Source organism: Seriola aureovittata, chromosome 22 (assembly GCF_021018895.1).
Source record: "Seriola aureovittata isolate HTS-2021-v1 ecotype China chromosome 22, ASM2101889v1, whole genome shotgun sequence".
NCBI classification, from domain to species: Eukaryota; Metazoa; Chordata; class Actinopteri; order Carangiformes; family Carangidae; genus Seriola; species Seriola aureovittata.
In genome coordinates, this window is record NC_079385.1 from 14791892 (window position 1) to 14814563 (window position 22672).

Genomic DNA, 22672 nt, shown 5'->3' on the forward strand with positions numbered 1-22672 from the left:
GCTGAACACCCCTATGTGTGAAATGGTCTCGTCCGTTTGCCCTCAGAGCCAGCTGGGGGACGGAGGACCTTTAAAACAGAGCAGAGAACAGTACGGGGCGACGGTGAATTTTCCCTTCAGAGCTGAGCTATTTTTGGTGTTAGTCTCCTTTTTCGGAGACTTGAATGAGGTAAAAGTCGCTTTTGTTGAGAATATTTCACTCAATTTACAATTATGAATCACTCGGTCGCCTCTGTTGCCAACTTTTATGTTTATTTCTTGTGTTGTTGTTGAACGGAAACTTGGGTACAGTCGTCGAAGATTTCGAATAACAACTAGCATGTCAACGCTAACGTCAAAGTATGCCGTTGGAAATTAGCCAAATTCACGATTTATATTCAGCTGTTGTAGCCAGGGCGTTCGACTGATTAACTAACAAAAAAGCTGTCATATTGCAAACAACAGCGAGGAGTTTGACAGTTAGGTACAAAAAATGTCCTTTGCAGTAAAAGCGTAATGCATTTAGTCTTAATGCTCTTTTTGTTTGGGTTCTGGCGTGGTCATAGCAATAACATGTACTAAATGTCTTGTTTTGGTATATAGCTCGGATCACGTGTACCCACCTCTTACGCGTGTGTGGATATTTTTTTATCCATGTGCACAACCATGTAACCAAAGATCTTCCATGAACGGATGAGCGACAGGGAGCTGCAGCCAATAACGACAGCCCCCGTGTATTTAGCCCAGCCTCCCTGATCCACTGCTTTGTTTACATTATTCTGCAGTCAAATCTGGATCCCAGAAGGCTGTCTTTGTTTCTGCAGGAGTTATTGTAACAAAATGTGACCTGTAGCAGAGCAACTGTGCTTATAGAAAGTACATTCTACTTATGTATTTTGTTCATGGCATTCATCCAAAACACTTGGGCAGGTTATAAGGATATTCTTGCAAATATATTATTGTCAGCACATCACATTACAATGCTGTATCTTACAGTCAATAGTGTATATATATATACATAAAATAAATTAATCAATAGTATTCTAAATGACTACAAATCCCATTAAGCATCGCTCTATGTCGAATGTTTTATTTTTATCTTTATATGTTTGTATTATGGGACTGTTACAACAGCATAATACATTTTATCCTGCCCAACATTCAGACTACTTAAAGAGGATTTTACATAATGAAGCAGCAGATGAGAGAGTAGACCTAATCTGCAATCAGTTTTCTGGACTGCACTGCTCCCATCATTCTAGATAATCTCTGGAAATTGGCCCGCTGTGTTGCTGTGACCTAGCTGTCAAGTCTAGCAGATGATGTAATGAATGAGCTTCTAGCAAAGCAGGGGCACACGGAAGTCACACTCGCACCCATCCTCCTCACCCCTTGAGCTATCTTTAAACCAAAAGATCAGTGAGGGAGTGTGCATTTCATTTTTGGCAGCAGATAACTGAGACCAGAGACACCAACACCCAAGGGCCACTCTGTCAGCACTGTATGTTTTAGATAATATTAGAAAGGCAGAAGCCTGCTTATTTTGTAGATGTTACAACAATCAACATTTTCAACATTTTTGGGTTTTTATTTAGTCAAGTATGTGAGTTGTTTGTATGTTTGCAATGACAAGAACATTAGTTCACCCAGTTTGGCTTTAGCTCGTGTTTTTTTTTAACTTTGCTTACAAACAGTTCCTTTTTTTCTTGTACTAATTTTTGTTTGTGTGGACGACAGACAACAGAGGGACCGGTGTAACAGGATCGTGTTGACCGTTGAGAAGCCTTCTGTTGTCCCATGTTGCCCTGGAGACACAATTGATCTCACATTGGCCTAGGCACTCTATTGTTTTTATTTTGAAGGAATACAGGCTTTTGTTTACACCTAGTTGTGGAAATTTGTTTGTGTCCTGACTTTGGGATGTGTTATAAACTCTTGTGGCAGTAAACACACACTGAACACATTGGAGTGTTTTCCAATAAATTACTTCATGCACCATCAATGAGTTTAATAAGATGTTTATGTTGAAACACTGAACTGTGGAACAAGGCAGCTATCTCTGTTTCCATAGTGACTGGCTTGCCAGTTGTTTTATTGAGTTTAACTGGTGTTTTTGTTACACTCTGTTAACTGCCTTGGCAACAGCAACTATTTCTAAAGTGAAACATTTATGCTCTCGCACTCACTGACAGTCACACTTTCTTTGTCCCTCTAACACAACCACAGGTTAAACTAAGGTAAAGATTACTTTTCTTTTTGGCTGGACTGTTAATGGTGGGACCAGGCCTGTAACACAACTGTCCGTGACTGACTGAGTCACTGAGAGATAAAGTCACACCATTGGTCAACCGAATACTGCATGACTGAGTGATAAGGTTTCACCACTTGTTGGCCGGCAGAACGTTGGAGTTCCCCCATTGGTCGTTAGTCTTTTAAAAAGATTTAGTGCGAACAAGCATTGATGTGAAGAGCAGGTCTGGAGGAGGAGCTGCCTCAGGAGGAGCACAGAACAGCAATCTTTACAGTTGTATTTAACTCATGTGTTTTGTGATTTTGTCAGACAACACCACAGTTAAGTAAAATCTGGATTTTAGCAGTGCAGCGCAGAAGCTTGGAAAGTGCTTGAAAGTGACTGCTGGGCAACATGTAGTCTTAATAGGCCACTGTTCAGTCAAATATTTAATACTTGTTCCATTGTCTGACAACAGAAAACTGAGAAAAGCTTTATTGGAAATATGTTTGTATTAAGATTAAAACATTGTATATGTGAGCACAAAGAGTAGGAGAGAAGCAAACTAATAAAGGACTGAAAACAACTGACACTGGCCATAGTGCAAATAGTCTATGAAGTGGTCCAGGCATAATACAACCTTAATACACTTTTGTTTTTCTGATGAGTAATTACAGTAGCAGGTCAGTTTGAATATGGGATTGCCACAAAAATAACTACAGTGTCTGTGTTCTTTATAATGGAGGATCGTGTCACCCAGTGTAATAGTGGGCCTCATATATGTGTTTTTAATAGCTGTTGAAAAACAGCATCACAGACAATACTTGTTAGTTGGGTAACTTCATTGTTGGTTTTGGCCCTTTCATTGGATTTCTTGCTAACAGGAAAAAAGTAGAATATCACTAGATGCCAAATGTCACATATCTTTTACTGCTTTTACAGTTTAACTGCTTCCAAATAAAAGGAGCAATGATTAACCATTTAAATTCTAAACCTGCTCTTTACAAATTTTTGTGAAAGTAGTAAAATACCCATTGACATATGACTTTCTGATCAAGTTGAGTTTCTGCTGAAGTTATAGTCAATGAACTAACGTTATTACTAATTTCTGATGTGCAGCTGTAACCCAAGATGCCTCTAAATGATGAGCGACCCACCTCCACATCCAGCAGTGAGGACCAAGGCAGTGATGTGGAGTCGTCATCAGAGCGCTGTGACAGCATGACGTCGACCAGCGACCTGGACTGCTCCCGTGAAAGCTTCACTAGCGACTGCTCCAGCAAGCATTGCTCGCCCTCCTGTGAGTTTGCACCCTCAACCTTTTTCTGGTCACTGTTCTCTGAGCCCACTGGACAACCTCTGGCTTACTGTTTTCATTTTGGTGTCCATGTTTGTTTTCCCGTCTCAGAGATGGCATATGAGGTGGCTTGATTTCTGCACATTGAAAATGTCATCTATATTACTGTTTTGTTCGTACTTGTATTTCGGTTTCAGAGACTGTATTTTAACTGTAATCGCATTCCATCAATAACTGCCCACACCACTGCCATCATGCAGCCGTAACAGTTGAACGCTCTTATTTGTTTATTTACAAAGTTTGTTTATTATTTGGTTCCCACAGCGAGCCCACCCAAAACCTTAACCCTGGATGAAGTCATGGAGTCTGTCTCAGATGTCTCCAATCTCAGCCTTACCCATGAGATCATTGTTAACCACAACTTCCGTCTAGAGCCAGACAGACTACCTCAGAACAGGTATACCAGCTGCATGATATCTTGTGTCTCCATTTCTTCACCTTCTTTTGATCATGTTTTGTAGTTTTTTTTTGTGAATCTAAATACCAATTGTCAGGTAAGGGATTTACAAAAATATAAAAATACAGCATCCTATCACCCATACTACTAGTATTCTTTTGTCAATGTACTAAAGTCTTACATAAGCATTTGAAACATGAATATTCATTCCAGAACATACAGTTGAGAAGTCAAATTTTCCAGTATGTACGTTTCATGTCAACTCCCATCGTTTATCAACACCCATTCATTAATTTGCTCCGTTCAGAGATTTTTCCTGCAGTGTGGAACAAGGTGTATTTAGTGATCAGAGAGAGCTGCTTATTGTAGCTATGATTTGCTTCACAATATTGACAAAATTCTGTGTACACCTCAGGAAGGTGTCCATTAGCTGTAAAGAGGACAGACACAGACGCTGATATGCAAGTTACGTGGGATAGCAGAAATCCAGAGACACCATTATTTGTGGCCAAACTGCAAGTGAATCAGCCAAAACCTGTTAAATTCAGACAAACTGCATCAACAAACAAGTTCAGCCAGTTTAAAAATACCAACAGAGATATGATGTACACTGTATATACATTATATAGGTGTTTTTCTACTAATACTAATGATTTACATGCAATCTAATATTACCAACATTTGTAATTTTTCCACATCAAATAAACACATGTAGGTTACTGTCCCTGTAATATTGTGAAGTATGAAATCATATTGAGGCACAACCTTCAATCAAATACATCTCTTTGGTTGTGAATTGAATTTTATCAGTTTTCTCTCACAATACAGAGACAGATGAGAAGTGATGACCATATCACTTATAGTCTTTACCACTGTATTCACTGACCATCTGTCTGTCTCTGTTTATCTTTAGCACAACTTGAACTGAACAAGAGAGCGAAGAGGACAGAGAAAAAGAGAGATGAGGGGAAGACAGGGAAAAAGAACAAAATAAATTCTTTAGTGGAAGTCTGAAGAGAGGGACAGCACAGTACCCTATAGTAATTTATGACTGCATAGGATTACTGGCAGCAATCACAGCATTGTTTTTCATCGGTGATACAGGTCACTGTTATTTAGTTCTTGGTCCACCATCCAGTGATAAAAGCAACGACTGACCATTGCTCCTGACAGATAATATACTTAACTAAACAAAATCCTCCATTTATTTTTTTAGTTTATGGAAGGTAGTTAGAGATAATCTCCACAAGGCCTTCTGGGACATCCTGGAGTCGGAGCTGAACGATGACCCGCCTGAGTATGGCCAAGCCATCAGACTATTGGAGGAGATCAGAGAGGTCAGCACACACTGTTTACAGCTTTACTCGATTTATAGAAATGACTTTATTGCATTTTCCTGATGTTGCTTGACCTTTATAACAGTGCTTTCAAATTTTAAAGTTCCTTTAGTAACTCATCTGCTTCTCTTTATCCCCATCACTTCTGTTGTGAATAGTATATTCAGAAAAACTGTAATAAATGCAGCAACATAACTGTAAGTTAGTTATATTATAAAATAATGCTTTATAAAAATGACAATCATTTTGGTCTTTTGACAGATCTTACTGTCATTCCTTAATCCTGGTGCCAATCGAATGAGGACCCAGATCATGGAGGTGCTGGACATGGACCTCATTCGTCAGCAGGCTGACAACGATGCTGTAGACATCCAGGGCCTTTCCTCTTTCATTATCACCACCATGGGCAAGATGTGTGCACCGGTGAGGGATGAAGACATTAAGAAGCTGCGAGAAAACACAGATAATATTGTGACACTGTTCAGGTAAGCACATAGTTGGGGTTTTAAGCATTTAAAAACATTTTCAATGCTGACATCAAATGTTTATTACCAGAGACTATATTGTCTGCCTTGAGAAAACACATGAATGTCGTGAGTTTTCTTATTTAGCTATATTATAAAATACAACTCAAATCAAGGTGGCTGAGTTGTTTCTCCACACTAGGGAGATCTTCCGTGTGCTGGACCTGATGAAGATGGATATGGCCAACTTTACAATTGATAACCTGCGGCCTGTGCTGCAGAGACAGAGTGTTGAATATGAAAGGGCAAACTTCCAGAGCATCCTGGAAAAAACTCCCAGTAAGTGAGCAAGAAAAAAGTTTTCATATATAGCTTTGTCTTACCATTTCTGTTGGCAGATAGTTACAACATGTGTAACCTGCCATATTACTGACGAAGAATATGTATGTTGTATGAGAATATACTGGAATAGATTTACTGTATATTGTGTCAAAGCAAAAAAAAAAAAGGACTACTACTATGATGAGGTACTGAGACAATTTTCTTTAGATGCTTTGAACCACACCACCGCCTGGATTAAGTCAGCCCAGGAGGAGCTGATGTCGGCCAACATCCCCACAGAAAAGACTCAGGGGAAAGGACAGGGACCTGTGCCTGGGCCTTTCCAGATCCTACAAACTGCTTTCCTTCGTATCCTCACATGGGACTACAATAAGAGCCCACTGCCTGAGGTAAGACTGTGTTGAATTTGTGTTTGTAAGAGAGAGTATCATTTCATTAGCTCATGGAAGGCATGCGGAATATGAACTTTCTCTAAGCAAACCGAAAGCTTCCTTAAACTGTTCTTCAGTTTTTTCCACAATATTTTTATTCAGTTTTGAACAATATGAAATACAGCCTTTTACATTCATATAAAATACTGTTTAACTGGACATATACAATAATTTCTGCATTGACACAAAACAAAACAACTGCATTGTCCATGGAAATTAGTAATTCCCTCGATCTTCTGTTAAATCTAAAGCCTTAACATTTAATAGGGCCTCCTATTCTTCAGTTTACAAGAAATGATAACATACACACATAGTTTTTATTATTATCCTAGTAACCATTCAACTTTTAATTCTTGTATGAATTAGCATGGAACAACAACAGAAATCTTCTGGCAGAGTTTTGAACTTTGAACAGAGTCAGGATAGCTATATCCCTGCATCCACTTTTTTATGCTAAGCTAAGCTGGCCATCTCTCGGCTGTGGCTTCATGTTTACACACAGAAGTAAAAGCAGTATCCATCTTCTCATCTAACTCTCAGCAAGAGGACAAAAAAGTGTATTTCCCCAAATGTCAAGCTATTCTGAAATTTCTTTTGGTTCCTATTTAGACCTGGATAACAGATGAGCTGCGTCTGAAAGAGATTCAGTTGAAGCTCCAGCAATGTCAGGCAGTGAATGAGGTGCTGCTTATTGTCTACAGCACCATCGGAGGGCCTATCCAGGGTCTGCCCTCCCTGTCTGACCGCCTGAAGAGGATGACCAGTGTGCTGTTGGATGGGATGCACAGACCGTTAGTTCACTTTTCTTTCCATCTTATATCCACAATCTGTATTATCATGGTTTATCTACTGTCTGCATCACATAAAATAGAGCTCAAACCAGAACTCGCCTTTCCTTCATCTTTAGGAACTTTAACCTGAAAGAGGCACTTGAGGGCATTAGTGCTCAGATCTGCTGTGAGCTCAACAAGTCTTTAACAGAGAGGAACTACCCTGCACTGACCCCGGCGCTGCAGGCCACTCTCGCAGGCCAGATCTACAGCATCACCCAGGAGGACAATCCCATACGAACTCTAGTTGGTAAGATTTTGAGTATTTTTACTCTGAAATGGAGCCAGAAACGTCTCCAGCGGGGATTTTCTAACCTTGTGTTTCTCTTAATTTCTGCTCAGAGGATCGTGTGCAGCAGTACTTCATGGCGCTCATCTGTGATCCTAAACCCCAGGCCAAACTTGATCAGGTACCAGCTGGCTTGACTGCTATCAAGCCTGAACTAGCACTGATGGGAGCAAAGTTCATCTCTCTGGTCAACTACAACAGGCTTGTCTATGGACCTTTCTATGCGGATATCATCAAGAAGCTGATGTTCGGTAGCAGCCCACCAGCAGCAAACCCTCCTCAGAACACAGCTCACGACTCTGTCACCTCCAATTAAAACCAAACCTGGGCTCTTGCAGTGTGAGGAGTGTTTTTGCCACTAGATATAGCTGAAGCTAAGGAGGTACTACACTAGCTAGGCAGTACTACTGCTTTGCTCGACCAGTGTACTCCAATAGTTGGAGTCACCTTCAGTGTATTATAAATGTAGTTTTTATCACTACATTTAGCAGTGAAGGCACTGCGGTGTAGGCATCATGCGGTCAACATTTAATGTGACCCGCGTCCTTTGTGATAAATGTTCTAAGACATGCTCTGCTATGAACATTCACAGCTTCAAACCAGAAAACCAGTGTTACAATGATTCATATCTGAACCTACTAGTGACTGCATCGTCAAACCCCTGTTTTTAGAGGGAGTCCATAGGGAAACAAGGGCAAAACCTTAGTATGTTTAATACATACAGTAAGCTTTATGAAGCAAAGAGGTATAAATGTAAAGCCTATATATATTGAGAGAAAATTAGCAGAGTAGTATTTAACTATAGTCACCTATGACAACTGTTGAACATACTAATGTAAAACTAGCCCATTTCCCATTGAATTAGTCCTTTGATTGTTCTCCTTTCCACTGTTTTATCAGCCAGGTAACTATATTTTGTCTGTTCTTTTTAATCCACTAATATTATTCTACAGCAAAAAATAGAAGTATAAATGTTTTGGATTTTGACCTCTCAAATAATGAAATAAGACTTGTCTGCATGAGTAGCTTTGTGCTGGGATTTTGTCATTTTAGTAATTTGTCAGAGTATCTGTCATATGTTGTTTGTTCTATACATTTACTTATCCTGTTAGTGGAATACTTGGTATATTGATTTAGTTGCTATGTTTGTTACATTTTGAGTTGCTGTAGCTGTTACAGTATTGTTATATTGGCTGTTGAAACCTGTTGGAGAAAGAGAGGTGCTGAAGTCAAAGTGATTTTGCGTCCAAAATATCCAGCGGACCCAAATATGCACAAAGAAAAGCAGTTAAGTTAAGTTTACACGAAATGTGGGATGTTATTGTGAACTTCTTCTGTACCACAGTTAATATAATAAAATTTTAAAAAAGCACAAATTAGAGCATGTCTTTATTTAAAAACTGAATATAAAAATGTGCATGCTGCCAAAATGTCAATGTTTGACACATACTGTATGTTGGCTTGTCAGTGATCATGTAGGATTTTACAACATGATGTGTCAGTGATATCTTTACAGTGTATAAGCAAAATGTGGACTCATGCATGGCCTGCCGTCCACCATCAGAAATAGGAGTGAGTGCACAACCAAACTGCAAAAAGAATAGCTCTGGATGTAAGCACTGAATTTTAGAAATACAGCTATATGATTCCACTTAGTATCTTTAAAGTCATACAATAACAAAATAGGGTATAACAAAATAAATATAAGTGAGGTATATTTAGGAACATAACGTTAAACCATAATATGTACCATGATATATATATATATATATATATATATATATATATGCCATACATTTAGAATTTTAGAAAACATGATTTTTACTGTAAACATCCTCGATTATATAATTCTGTTGAAGTAAGGAGGGAAGTTATGACCAACAACCTGAAATATTGAAAATTGAACACTGGAGGATTACATCTTTACTGATGAAATAAGGACCAAATTAATTTCAGTTAGATAATGTGTTCTCTAAGCGGAGATACAGTGGTTGGATTTTGATTATCTGACATCCATTATTAATTGATTTTTTTATTATTTGTATATTGTTATTGCATTCCATGTCGGACTACAAGGTCGTATGTTCACAGCATTATGCAGTTAATCTGTTTATGGCTACTTATAACCGCATTATCAGCGCATCACTGTACTGTGGAATAAACATGCTCTCATCTCTTGCTGTCACCAGGCAGCAGTGTTACCTTTAAATACAATCCGGAAATCTTTCAATTAGGAGTTGCACACGCTACACAAATGGACACGGAATTTCGATATTACATTTTACAATATCCAATTTTGCGTAATGTTATATTTAGTGGACGAGACGTATTTAGAATAAAGGCGTTATACACAAAAAATCTTATATTAAGTAAGAAATATATAAGTATAAAAACATGTGCATTTCCTCTTACGCTTCAGAAGCACAAATTGCGCCTGTGCCACTTGATTATAAAACTGCTAACATTAGAAAAATAAGTTTACATGAATATGACTAATACTTTTATGCATCACGTTTTTGTTTTTATTACAAGACCAAAGTATTTAAATGTGCGAAAATGCATATGGACCAGCACTGTGAAGGGAGCAGCAGTTTGCCCGGTTACACGTTCGTCAAACGCATGACCTCATTGGTCACGTGGTTTAAATCTCGCCACGCAATTGGCTGCCTCTCACAGGGGTAGTTGTTTTTGTTGTGAATCAGGAAGCCCCCGTCTTTCAAAATTGGGTGTGTAGTGTAACATTAACACAGGGAAATAAATTGCTTTTTCACTCGGTGGATACTTTAAAACGTAACTTCAACTTTCAACTATATACAGCTCAACAAACACCTTCCTCGTTAAAGAAAAAGAAGATACTCGTAAGTATCCAGTTTCTTTCTTTGATTCATTTCAGTAGGTCAGAGTGAGCGAACTTGTCGAGACAAGTATTGAAATGAGCAAAGTGTGTCAGTCCAACGTCAGTGACCGAAAACACGGAAGGTCGCCATAAAGCATGTTACCAGAGATAATTTTAGCCCCTGTCTTTTAGTATCTATAGTCACTTTCCCATTCAGGTAGGACTGTAGAGCTGTCAAAAAGTAGCTGTCCTCACACCTTTTTCTTAATAATAACAAGAGGTTGTTAAAAACAAATTAATCCATAAACATAAAGGTTGGTAACGTTGATTTATCTAAACTTTGACTGTATTATCTTAAAGCAAATTGTTCAACTCTGTTAAATGTCACTTCTGCATTGTAAAATTTCACCTCAGTTGGACTTCTGTGAACAGCTGATGAGTATCTGTTCTTTCACTTTTTGAATCGTCGTTTTTAGTTTTTCATGTAGGGTTGCAAGTAAAAAGTATCTCCATTATCGATTAATCTGGCAATTACCTTCTCATTTTATACAGTAAAATTGGAAAATGCTCATTATTATTCCCCTGATCCCATTATAAAGTCTTCTTATAGCTTTTTTTTTTCAAATAATTAATCTATTATCAGAATTGTTCTTGTTTAATTTTCTGTTTTAATAAGATAATTGTTTCTGCTCTATTTCCATGGTTAGATTATGCCCATTTGCCCATTTATTTGCCCCTTTGTTGCAAGTAATTTTTCAAGCATTTTTGGCCTTTATTAGATAGTAGATAGTAGAGGTGTGATAGGAATGGACATGCGAGAGATAATATGCATCAAAGGTCTAGACCTTAACCTGTGATTTATCATCTACATGATCAGTGTTTTAGACCTTGAGACCACCAAGATGCTGCAAATGAGGGAAATCATAGTTTCTTTAAATATTTTTGAGGGGTGACATTTAACGAAGGTCCCTGACTGGTAATAATTGGTTTTCAACAACTTTGAGCCATCTAGTGTATTCCACTGCCCCCTCGCAGGTCTGAGCCACCTATTCTTGCCACACTTCATCCATTTTCCTCTATTAATTTTAAGTGCAACAGCACCCTGCATGGTTGGTGTGTTGTGCAGAGATGACGATGGAGGAAGGGGCACGGAGCTGTCTGCTGCGCTTTCGCCACAGACTGGAACAAGACATCAAGCCCCCGTACCTGATGGACCACATGATCAGTGATGGTGTGATGAGTGTGGATGAGGAGGAGAGGATCAGGACTCAGGTGAGCCTCTGCTGAAGGTAGGAGTGAGGGGCCAAGTGGAGATCACTCATAATATGGAACCAATCTTATTAAGCACTTTTTTTTTAATCTTGCTGCTTTTTGTTCCTGCTTCCTGCATGCTTTTTTTATTATGACGATAAAGATATCTAAGAATTAATAAAAATTTTCAGTCACTTAAAATATGTTTTTTTGCTCACCCACTATCATTTAACTAATAGATTTTAATGCAGTCTTTCCCTCTTTTCCTCCTCTCAGGTTTTTGTCATTGCACATGTACTGAGTCACCCTCCTCTCCTCTCCATTTACTAATTCATGCCACCCCATTGTTTTCTCACATTACTTGCCATTTATGTGCAGGATATCAAGTTCTCATCAACTTGCTTCTCACATGCTGCTCTCAGATTATTTATCAATTAACCTGCATTTCACCAGAGTAACTTAATGATTGATTAAGATTGAATGAAGATTTAGTGTTGGTGGCTTGTAAAGGTACATATTAACAGAATGTGTAAAGGCTGTTGTAGGAATTGAACGATTGGCATTACGAATCTCTGCATTCAATTTCTTCTGAATTTTCTTTACAGTAAACTTATAAAAGTAAAAAGTAATATACCAATTTGTTTTTTTCAATTTATTTCCTGCGTTTATTGTCTTACATAAAATAAAAGCAGACATATCCCTTTTAAAGCTTCCTCTAGCCAAGTTATGACAAATCATGAAAATATTCACCAGCTCAAATGAGAAACCCTCAAAATACCTGCATGCAAAAATCGTATCGTTATGTTCACATCTCATTTCTACTATCTCTCTCTGACCAGCCCACCAGGAAGGAACAGGCTGTGGCCATGCTGGAGCTGCTGCTGAGGAAGGACAACCGTGCCTACATCTCCTTCTACAACGCCCTGGTCAAAGAGGCATATGATGATTTGGCCAATCTGCTTCATGATGACCTACCACAGATCTCACCAAATGCACATAAGAACACCTCTGATGGCTTGACATCTTATGGTGAGAAAGGGGGAATTCGTGGGTGGAGAGAAAGTGGATGTTTGAACGGTTGTGCTGTAAGTGTGTTGGAGAAAAAATTTAAAGTAAGGAGTAGTCACTGACGGTTGTGGGACTGTTGTTTTGGTTAGACATGTTGGGTTAACACAACAGCAAAATGTTCTTAGTAGTAGAAACATAAGTGTTAATTTATACATGTTGGAACTTTCTACAGGTCTTCTTTAATGTCAGTCCCCTTCTTGTTTGTGTCATAGTCCAGACGATGCTAAGTGAAGGTGGTGTACCACAGAGGCCTGTGGTGTTTGTCAACCGACCAGAGCTTTTGAACCGGGTCAGGGAGAAACTCTATCGGCTGCTGAAGGACCCTGGCTGGGTCACTGTCTTCGGGATGGCTGGCTCGGGCAAATCTGTCCTGGCTGCAGAGGCTGTCAGACACCATGGGGTCATTGAAGGTGAGTCATCTTTGACCGACGCTGCCTAACACTAACTGTTAGCATACATTACTTTGAAACAGTCAAAGATTGCAGAAGTATTTACTGAAGTAATCCTCATTCTCACTGGCATTATAGTTTCCAGCATGGTTGCTTAGTTGTAAGCTTAGCTAGCTTCTAACCTCTTGTCTTGACTTTCTTGACTTTTCCCTCCCCCTCCCTGTGCCTCCATCTGCAGAATGCTTTCCTGGAGGCATCCACTGGTTGTCCATCGGCCAGCTGGACAAACCAGACCTGCTGGTGAAGATCCAGTCATTGTGTTTCCGTTTGGAGCAGAGCCTGGACTCCCAGTGCCTCCACCGGCCTCCCAACTCTCTGGATGAAGCCAAGGAGCGGCTACGCTTCCTCATGCTGCGCAAATATCCAAGGTTGCCATGCTCATATAATCCTGATGCACTTTTCAGTTAGCTAAATATTAATGTTGACCTTTATTTGCTGTAAATTCCAGATGCAAATTTACATTCCATTGAATATGGTTTGTTGATTTTGACATTACAGCAATATAAAAAGCACGTGTGTGGCGAACAGCAACAAATTCCAAATACCAAACATATATAATCATTAATCAGTATTTACCACATAATTAATTGTAAATAACAAGATAAAAACAGAAACAAAAACAAACCATGGTTATAGGACAAAGATAGATTAAAAAAAAAAGCACTGTCATATTAAAACAGTAGATTGACATAATAAAATGATGATATATGTTATAGAAAAACATAATGATGGACAATATTACTATAAATTAACAGCCAGAATAGAAATAGAAAGATTTTTATTCATTTACATAACCAAATCATTTTCAAGGGTGGCAGATGTTGTACTTGTATCAGCTATAGCAGGTGTTTCAGCCATTTGTTATTATTAATTAATTAATAAGATTTTTAGCTTGAATTGAATTGGTATTGTTTTAATGGGGTTGAAAACTGCAAGAAGGCTGGATGATTTTTACTTATTTGTTTAAATGCTTATGTTGTTTACTGTGTGAACTTTGCTAATTACCCTTGCTAGGTGCTGTGGTAAACATTACAGTTTTTTCTTTCTGGTTTTCAGATCTCTGCTAATTCTAGATGACGTCTGGGACAGTACAGTACTGAAGGTGTTTGACATCCACTGTCGAATAATTCTGACCACCAGAAATAGAAGCCTCACTGATTCAGTTAGTGGTACGTACCCTGTAGTTTACTCTGGCCACTATGCAAACACAAACATTGAATGAATGAAATCGTCTGTTTACTCTGGAATAGGCTGTTGTGCCTACAAAATGTGTGCACTGTAGTTGTACTTTTATTTTGTAGGTGCTAAATATGAGGTGGAAGTGGAGAGTGGTCTGGATGAAAGCAAAGGACTGGAGATCCTCGCTCTTTACACTAAAACTAAACCACAAGGACTACCTGAGGAAGCTCGCTGCATTGTGAGAGAATGTAAAGGTCTGTCACTGAAACTTACTGCTGCTTGCAATCTGTCATTTTGGTTACAGTGTAAATCACAGATATTGTTACATATACAATCGGGCATGTAGATTTAAAATAGTTGAATGTTTCTCATAGGATTGTAAAAGAAAACAACACAATATTAGTAATGTAGTTAGTTGTTGTGTCATCATTTTGTAGGTATATGGAGCTATACTTTTGCTCACATACTGTGCATTTTTCTACTTCTCTGTGCCACCATCCCAGGCTCCCCTCTGGTCGTGTCCTTGATCGGGGCTCTGCTCAAAGAGAAACCCAACCGTTGGCGTTACTACCTCTGCCAGCTGCAGCAGAAGCAGTTCAAGCGTATACGAAAGTCATCATCTTATGACTATGACGCCCTGGACCAAGCCATGGCGGCAAGCATTGAGGTCCTGCCTGATGAACATCGAGAGCTCTACAAGGACCTCACTGTGATAGAGAAGGACATTAAAATCCCTGCTAAGGTTTGGCTACACAACAAGAGTGTTTGACATGACTCTGTTGGCTACTCATTTCATAATACGAGGCATTACAACTGTACAAATACTTACAGAAATGTCGTTCTGTGGTCTTGGATTGGAAAACCAAACATGTTTCATCCTGCTACTTGTAAAGAACTTAACCTTTGACAATTACTTGGAAAAAACATCACACTATGTTCTAGTATTTGGATAAGACTCTCTTCTACAGAAAAACATAAGGCAATGGACTCCCATCACTTCAAAGATTGTTCCTTCTCCCAGGTGCTGTCTGTTCTGTGGGACCTGGAGACAGAGGAGGTGGAGGACATTCTCGAGGAGTTTGTCAACAAGTCCCTGCTTTTTGTAGACTGTCACAATAAACCCTGCCTATATTACCTCCATGACCTCCAGCTGGACTTCCTGGTGGAGCAGAACCGCACCCAGCTCGAGGTGAGTTCAGTTTATTTTGTTAATTGGCCAGTTGTTGTCAATTAAGCAAGAAGTGTTTACAGTAGGGATTTAAAGAGGTATTGGTAAGCATAAGATAAAGTGGGTATAATTCAAACATCAACAGTTTACAAATTTACTTAACTTAAGTGAAGTTAACAGACACTTTCGTCAATTTCAGTGCCTTCACGCTAAAGTGGTGCATCAGTATCAGCAGCACTACAGAGATGGTCCTCCCACCTCAGGAGATGAAGAGTGTCTTTATTGGATCAGATTTTTGACCTACCACATGGCCAAAGCCAACCTGTCTCAGGTAACACACACACACACACATACAGATACGTGTGAGTACAATATTTTAGCCTCTCAATTTTCAGAGGATTCATAACTACGCAATATCATCATTTTGTATAATCATTTTACAAAACTCATTCTAACAAACTAAACATTAATTCAACTTTTCTACTGATGATTTTGCTTATATTTTCCATTTCATGATATATTTGTATATTGGACAAGAATTCTTATTATAGTAATTAAATGCATATTAGCCCTACACTTACACACATGCACTGTATTTCGATATGGACAGCCACTCTACATGACAGAAAACTGACAACAGGGTGTTATTTCCTCGCTTTTTCTCACCATGACTGTCACTCATGTCTTGTTCTTTCTGTCTAGGAGCTCTACTCCCTCATGTTTTCACTGGACTGGGTCAGCATCAAGTCCCAGATAATGGGTCCAGCTCACCTCATCAATGACTATGTGGAGTATGGACCAATTCTGGACAAAGAGGTGAGCAGATAACAATACAGAAATAGCATTAAACATTATCATTACACAAAATTATGTGTAATTATTCAGAGATTAAACTTCTGTTGAGTCCTTAGTGAAGAATAGTTGCCCTAATTACACTGAACAAGTCTTGTGTAGTTTTCCTTTAACATGCCCTATAGCCTTCAGTGGACTGATGTGTACTTGTTTTTCCTGTCCTCCCAGAACAGTGAAGTGCGCAGTCAGTTCCAGGAGTTTCTGTCTCTGAACGGCCACCAGCTGGAGCAGCGTCCTTTCCCTGACGTGGTGCAGCTAGCTCTGTCTCAGCCACAAACCTCTGAGGTCTACAGACAGGCTCTGCAGCAGGCACAGGACGGCGCCAGCACAGGGAAACTCTACTTTGACTGGCTGTACGCAAGCAAGCAAACTATTTCATATAGTGTTTTATGTGTGAATCTTCAAATAATGAAGTTAAATTCAAGTCAAGCGTTGACCTTGTTGTGCATCTATGGATGAGTTATGTTAAAATTCACTCGGTTTGCTGCAATCTGTGTGCACAGTTAAGAAGATAGATAGATAGATGGATAGATAGATACTTTATTTATGCCCTTGGGGAAATTCATGTGTCTATTAGATCATTGTTGATAATAATAATAATAATAATAATGATGATAATAAAAACAGTTATTACTTCGCTAAGCAGAAGATTTCTGCATTTATACATATTGAGATAAAGCAATAATTAGTTGCATTTTTTCACTTGATAAACCTGCAGTTATTGTGTGAAACATTCATTATTCTTCAGTGCATCTGAAATGGAATGATCCAATAGCATCAACTCACTCATTTAAAGTGACGTGAGACAAATGTATTCAGATAGTCAGTCTTATATTTGGTTTTGATTCATCTGCTGCAACATACTTCTAGTAAACTGACAAGCAGAATATTTTATCCTTATTGGTAGCTCTTGTTTGCTGGAGATCACAGGCTGTGTATCTGAGTGTGGACTGTTCTTTGTGTGTGTGTTTTTTTGTCCAGGAATAAGAGCAGTGTAGAGAGTCTGTCTCGTCTAGTGATCCACCCCCACCAGGGCCCTATCTACTCTGCCTGCTTCTCCCACGATGGAGCCAAGATCGCCACCTGTGGAGCCAGCAAGACACTCAAGGTATTAAAGCAGAAGTGTTGAGTGTGTGTGTGTGTGTGTGTGTGTGTGTGTGTGTGTGTGTGTGTGTGTGTGTGTGTGTGTGTGTGTGTGTGTGTGTGTGTGTGTAAAATTGTGAAGGGCAAATAGTTTCCATGGAGACAAAATACTGGAAAATATGAAGAGCGAGAAGGCCAGAAGTCTGTTTATTTAAAATAAAATGCAGCACTGTTGTCAGAATGCTCTTTGCAAAACTAAGGGGCTTTACGTATTTATCTGGTCCTGGGAAAGAACAAAGAATAATACAAAAGTAATAACATAAATAAAATTTATAATCATTGTAAAATCGTCATCTCAAACTAGTTGTGGTCGCTGTTGAGTAATTCAGTATTTTTACTGCATGTCGGTATTGTCATGTAACTGCTGCAATTGTACCTTTGTGCTCAGGTGTTTAAAAGCACCTCAGGAGAGAAACTCACAGAGATCCAGGCCCACGACGATGAGGTTCTCTGCTGTGCCTTCTCCCCCGATGACCGTCTCCTAGCAACCTGCTCTAGTGACAGGAAAGTAAAGGTAAGCTGATAACGGTCCAATTGTCCATTATAATCAACTTGATTACAACAACAAACTGGCAAATAAAATGCATACTAATGTTATAATGAAATAAAAAAAGGAATTTTTCTGTTGTTTTGTCCTAAAATTCTTGAAACTGTGTCTCAAAGGTGTGGAATGTGGAGCGCGCCATGCTGCTGCGGGTGTTTGCCGAGGAGCATGAAGAGCAGGTCAACCACTGTCAGTTTACAAACACAAGACGAAAAGTCCTCCTGGCCACCTGCTCCAACGACAAGGTCATGAATGTCAAGGTGTGTGAATCTGAGTTACATACATACATTCCTGACGTTCTTGTGACTTATTTAAATGTATATTATTACCTTATTATTACCTTCCCTCCTTGTGTAGTCTGCCTCCCTCTTTTTATGTATTTTTTTCCATTCTCTCTCTTTCTCTTTGTATTTCTCTGTTTCTGTAGGTGTGGAACCTCAACAAGCCAACCTGCCAGAACACCATGTTTGGCCACTTTGAGCCAGTCAACCATTGTTGTTTCTCCCCTGATGACACATATGTGTCCACTTCCTCCAACGATGGCACTGTTAAGGTGAGAGTCATTAAACTAGATACTTGTAAAGCTGCGTTTTTCTAAGGCAGTGTCCTTTAAACTGCTCACTATTTATAAGAGTTTGATGCACTGTGCCACATTTATTGTTATTTGTATTTAAATTTTGTGAAATTTGTGAAAAACATATGCCATGAAGCTACAGCACTTTTAGGTCTTATTCTGTGCTGACATGCTCAAACCTCTTTTTGTTGTTGTGCGTTTGCAGCTGTTTCAGGCGTCATCTGGCAATGAGTGGAAGACAATCAATGTGAGCAGCATGTTCACAGAGAGCGATGAAGAGGTTTTCGTCAAGTGCAGCACCTGGACTGCTGACGGCAAACACATTATATGTGCTGCCAGGAACGCTGTTTTGGTGAGCGTTTACGAACGTGAACGTTTTGTTTGAAAGCGTATATTCATGTTTTAATGAGAAGGGGCGCGTGATATTGTTTGCTGTAGTGTGTTGTTCTGTGCACGGTGATGACAGATGTGGATCTGTCTTGTCGTACACATCTCAGCTGTACAGATCAAAATCTGGTACCACATGGTTCATTTTCATCCTCCCTGTCCTCGTTGTCAGTGCGCCATTTCATTGAAGGACACAGGAACGACAAGCTGTTTGTCAGTTTGTCTTCTAGAAAGTCTAAAGAGTGTGTGTCCTGGTTGTAAATGTGAGCACCCCCTCCTCTCCTGAGCTCTCCAAAATCAGTCAGTCTTGTCCTGTAATCAGTCTGTCTGTGTCCTCTACGTCTTCATTTGTTCACTTTCTGGCAAACAACCCAAACACTGCAGGGAAGTCTGAGCTTGTTTCTCTGGCTTTAAGGACAGGAAAAGAGACTTTAATGATGCAAGTTTGCTGCAGGTTTTAATGCTCAGGCACAAGATGATACATTTCTTCATATTCCAATACATAAAGAATTTATGTGGATATCTTGTAGAGCCTACCAACACATTTATATACTAGATATTATCTACTGATCTTATCTTATTACAGACATATTGGTATCAGAATATATCAATTGTAGGACAAATTTGCCAAAGATATGTTCGAGGTAATTTAGATGCACTGTCTCTGTTACATAGTTTTTCCACCAGAGAACAGTGACAAGTTGAATGTCCCATTCAGTACATATGTTGGTCACAACTGAATAACCAAATTCAAGGTGTCTTTATTGAAAAGGTATTTTGGTGTTATATTGGTTAACAAACAAATATTTTGGTGTCAATAATAATACAATTAATATAAAATAACATATAGCATATCTTTTTATTATATTAAAAGGTGGGTGAATACAAATTAATTGTCTGAAATAACAGATCTTCAGTTATTGTTAGCAGTGTTGGGATTGTACAGAAGTTTTTTATTTAAAAGGATATTGTGTTGCATGTACAGTTCTGGCAGATTTCTAAATACATTATGACTTAGTACAAAGGCAGAGTACACACTGATTTGTTGTCTGTCTGTTTCTCAGGTGTTTGACGTGGAGACGTCGGACATGTTGTTGGAGATCAGAACGAATCGCCTGAGCACGGTGCAATATTGTCACGCCTGTCCTACCAGTAATCTGCTGGCCATTGCATTCTCTAACTACGCTGTGGAGGTATAACATATTCTCTGACACACACACACACAATCACACACAGTACATGCAGTGCAGACTGGATCTGTTGCTTTGACCCTTTAAGTCCGACATCAGACTAAGTGTCTGTGTGTCTGTGTGTCTGTGTGTCTGTGTGTCTGTGTGTCTGTGTGTCTGTGTGTCTGTGTGTGTGTGTGTGTGTGTGTGTGTGTCTTCTAGCTGTGGGACCTGGAGGCTAATAAAAAGATGGCTGATTGCAGTGGGCACCTAAGTTGGGTCCATCGTGTTCAGTTCTCTCCTGACGGCTCGCAGCTGCTCTCCTGCTCTGACGACCAGACTGTCAGGGTAAGACTGTGTGTGTGCCGTATATAGCGACATTAGTATGTAAACCTGCAAAGGTACCGTCATTATTCTTCTAATTACCTCTTGTGACAGTAAAATCAAAGTCTTGCTAACACTGAGGCTATACTGTAATTAAAGAACAAACAGCTACTGTATGATGTGTTATGAAAGAAAACTGAAAAACTTGAATTGACTTGCTTCAGGCTGTTTTTGCTGTAACTGTGGTTATATAAACATGAATAGTTAACTGATTTGTCCTGACTCATTGCTCCCTTGAACAAAGCAATATGTACCATAAACAGCCTGAAAACAAGGTCATTTACAATGGCAAAAACAATGAAACCGTTTAGCCTGTTAAGATTATTTTATGGCCTTTACAGTTACTGTTTTTATATCAGGGTGGTAAATACACTGGCCTTAACAATGTAAATAAAAAGCTAGAGTAGTGAAACGCAATGTTGTTTTTTGCTCTTTCACTGGAAGTCCAAAGTAAATCTGACTCAAACTTAACATGTTTTGTGTTTCTTGTTTTGCAGTTATGGGAAACTAAGAAGGTTCACACGTCCTCAGCCGTCTGCCTGAAGAGAGACTCCGCCGTTCTCTTCACTGATGAAGAGATCATTGTATCTGCTGCAGACAACTGCAATAGACTGCAGGTGAGCCGCTGGGAAAATAGAGGGTTTGAATGAATAAGTAAAAGGCAGTTGGCTAGTTGAAACAGGAATGTGAAGCTGGGATGTTTCTTTGAGTGTTAGATCAAGTGCAGACAAGTATGACTGTACTATGCCCGCATCAGGTTGTCATATAAACAGAGCGTGTGCGCATGTGTGTGTGTCAGGTGCGTGATGGCAAGACGGGATCCGTGTTGTTCCAGTCAGAAGAGAAGTCTTCTAGGATTCGGTGTACCTGTATGTGCAGGCAGCCTCCTGCAGTGGCTCTGGGCCAAGAAGACGGCACTGTACAGGTAGAAAACACACGTTGAAGTATAATTTATATGTGTTTCCTCGTTTGTCAGTCTGTCTGTGACACGGCAGTAAACACATTATTTAAACATGTCAGGATTAGTCATTTAATGCATTAATCAAACAATAGAAGAGAAACTACTTTGATGATGGAAAAGGAAAAATGCTTCTCCAGCTTCTGAAAAATGAGAATTTAATTCTGTCTAATTGAGAATGTAATATCTTTTGGTTTTGGACTGTTGGTGAAAGAAAACAAACACTTCACATTGTTCTCAATGTCTCAATTATAAATTGTGACAGGCAATTAGGGCAGACTAAACAAACAATCAGAAAAATGAAATTAATCTTTAGTTGCAGCCCTAATTCATTCCACTGTCAAATATACTCACATTTTTTCAATAAGTGGGAGAATTATACAAGTCAGTCTGTCTTCACTGGGATTTATCTGTGTTAAGGAATAGTTTGACACTGAAATATGCTGGTTGCTTTCTTGTGTGAGTTAGATGAGAAGAGCGATACCACTTTCATATCTGTCCATTAAATATGAATCTGCCAGGAGACGATTTGCTTGGCATACATTTCCCTACCAGCACTTTTAAAGATACTAATTACATGTTATATATTGTTACTTAATCTGAACAAAAACTGAGAAAAATTAGAAAACTGAACCCGACAAGTTGTGGTTTCTTCCTGGGGTCTTTTTAATGAAATCAATATTATTCTGACCATGAATTCTCACATCTTTGCTGCAAATTTCCAGAAAATAAAAACTACAATATATCCTCATTCCTACCAGTGCACCCTGACACAACTATAAAATGAAATTCATAATCAAACAACTACATTTCTAAAATCTAAACAAGGCTGTAAAGTCTCACTTTGTTGTGTGTGTGTGGTGTGTGTGTGTGTGTGGTGTGTGTGTGTGTGTGTGTGTGTGTGTGTGTGTGTGTGTGTGTGTGTGTGTGTGTGTGTGTGAGAGTTTGGGGGTTTGTGTGCGTTTGTTTGTATGTGTGTGTGAGTAGCATGGACAGCAGGTGTGCGTTTACGTCTGTGTAAATCTCCAGTCCACGTTGCTGTAGGGCATGTCGA

At 39.1% G+C, this 22672-nt stretch overlaps 2 protein-coding genes across 2 annotated transcripts in view; both read left to right on the top strand.

Moving 5' to 3' along the window:
• The first annotated feature begins 29 nt into the window (after nucleotides 1–29).
• tcp11l2 (t-complex 11, testis-specific-like 2) lies at nucleotides 30–9032 on the top strand. The gene is made up of 10 exons (XM_056368135.1): nucleotides 30–169; nucleotides 3329–3509; nucleotides 3831–3963; nucleotides 5180–5300; nucleotides 5562–5785; nucleotides 5967–6103; nucleotides 6314–6495; nucleotides 7147–7328; nucleotides 7445–7617; nucleotides 7710–9032. The coding sequence occupies exons 2-10, from the start codon at nucleotides 3341–3343 to the stop codon at nucleotides 7970–7972; spliced, it is 1584 nt and encodes a 527-aa protein (XP_056224110.1). The 5' UTR covers nucleotides 30–169; nucleotides 3329–3340; the 3' UTR covers nucleotides 7973–9032.
• Nucleotides 9033–10363: 1331 nt separating this feature from the next.
• The window catches only part of apaf1 (apoptotic peptidase activating factor 1), a 41519-nt gene continuing 29210 nt past the window's right edge, over nucleotides 10364–22672 (top strand). The window contains exons 1-21 of the mRNA XM_056368095.1: nucleotides 10364–10514; nucleotides 11583–11764; nucleotides 12583–12772; nucleotides 13024–13221; nucleotides 13439–13628; nucleotides 14317–14429; nucleotides 14562–14693; nucleotides 14943–15181; nucleotides 15461–15628; nucleotides 15807–15938; nucleotides 16310–16423; nucleotides 16628–16812; nucleotides 17441–17567; nucleotides 17991–18116; nucleotides 18266–18406; nucleotides 18574–18699; nucleotides 18926–19072; nucleotides 20172–20300; nucleotides 20499–20624; nucleotides 21158–21277; nucleotides 21460–21585. Of these exons, the coding sequence (XP_056224070.1) occupies nucleotides 11621–11764; nucleotides 12583–12772; nucleotides 13024–13221; nucleotides 13439–13628; nucleotides 14317–14429; nucleotides 14562–14693; nucleotides 14943–15181; nucleotides 15461–15628; nucleotides 15807–15938; nucleotides 16310–16423; nucleotides 16628–16812; nucleotides 17441–17567; nucleotides 17991–18116; nucleotides 18266–18406; nucleotides 18574–18699; nucleotides 18926–19072; nucleotides 20172–20300; nucleotides 20499–20624; nucleotides 21158–21277; nucleotides 21460–21585 (2973 nt within the window). The 5' untranslated portion in view covers nucleotides 10364–10514; nucleotides 11583–11620. The remainder of the gene's footprint in view (nucleotides 10515–11582; nucleotides 11765–12582; nucleotides 12773–13023; nucleotides 13222–13438; nucleotides 13629–14316; nucleotides 14430–14561; nucleotides 14694–14942; nucleotides 15182–15460; nucleotides 15629–15806; nucleotides 15939–16309; nucleotides 16424–16627; nucleotides 16813–17440; nucleotides 17568–17990; nucleotides 18117–18265; nucleotides 18407–18573; nucleotides 18700–18925; nucleotides 19073–20171; nucleotides 20301–20498; nucleotides 20625–21157; nucleotides 21278–21459; nucleotides 21586–22672) is intronic.

Bases quoted from the DNA above. Each gene is read 5' to 3' on its own strand.
- tcp11l2 (XM_056368135.1), top strand. From the start codon at position 3,341: ATGCCTCTAAATGATGAGCGACCCACCTCCACATCCAGCAGTGAGGAC. The intron at 6,496-7,146 runs GTAAGACTGTGT...GTTCCTATTTAG, and splicing joins ATAAGAGCCCACTGCCTGAG to ACCTGGATAACAGATGAGCT. The intron at 7,618-7,709 runs GTAAGATTTTGA...ATTTCTGCTCAG, and splicing joins TCCCATACGAACTCTAGTTG to AGGATCGTGTGCAGCAGTAC.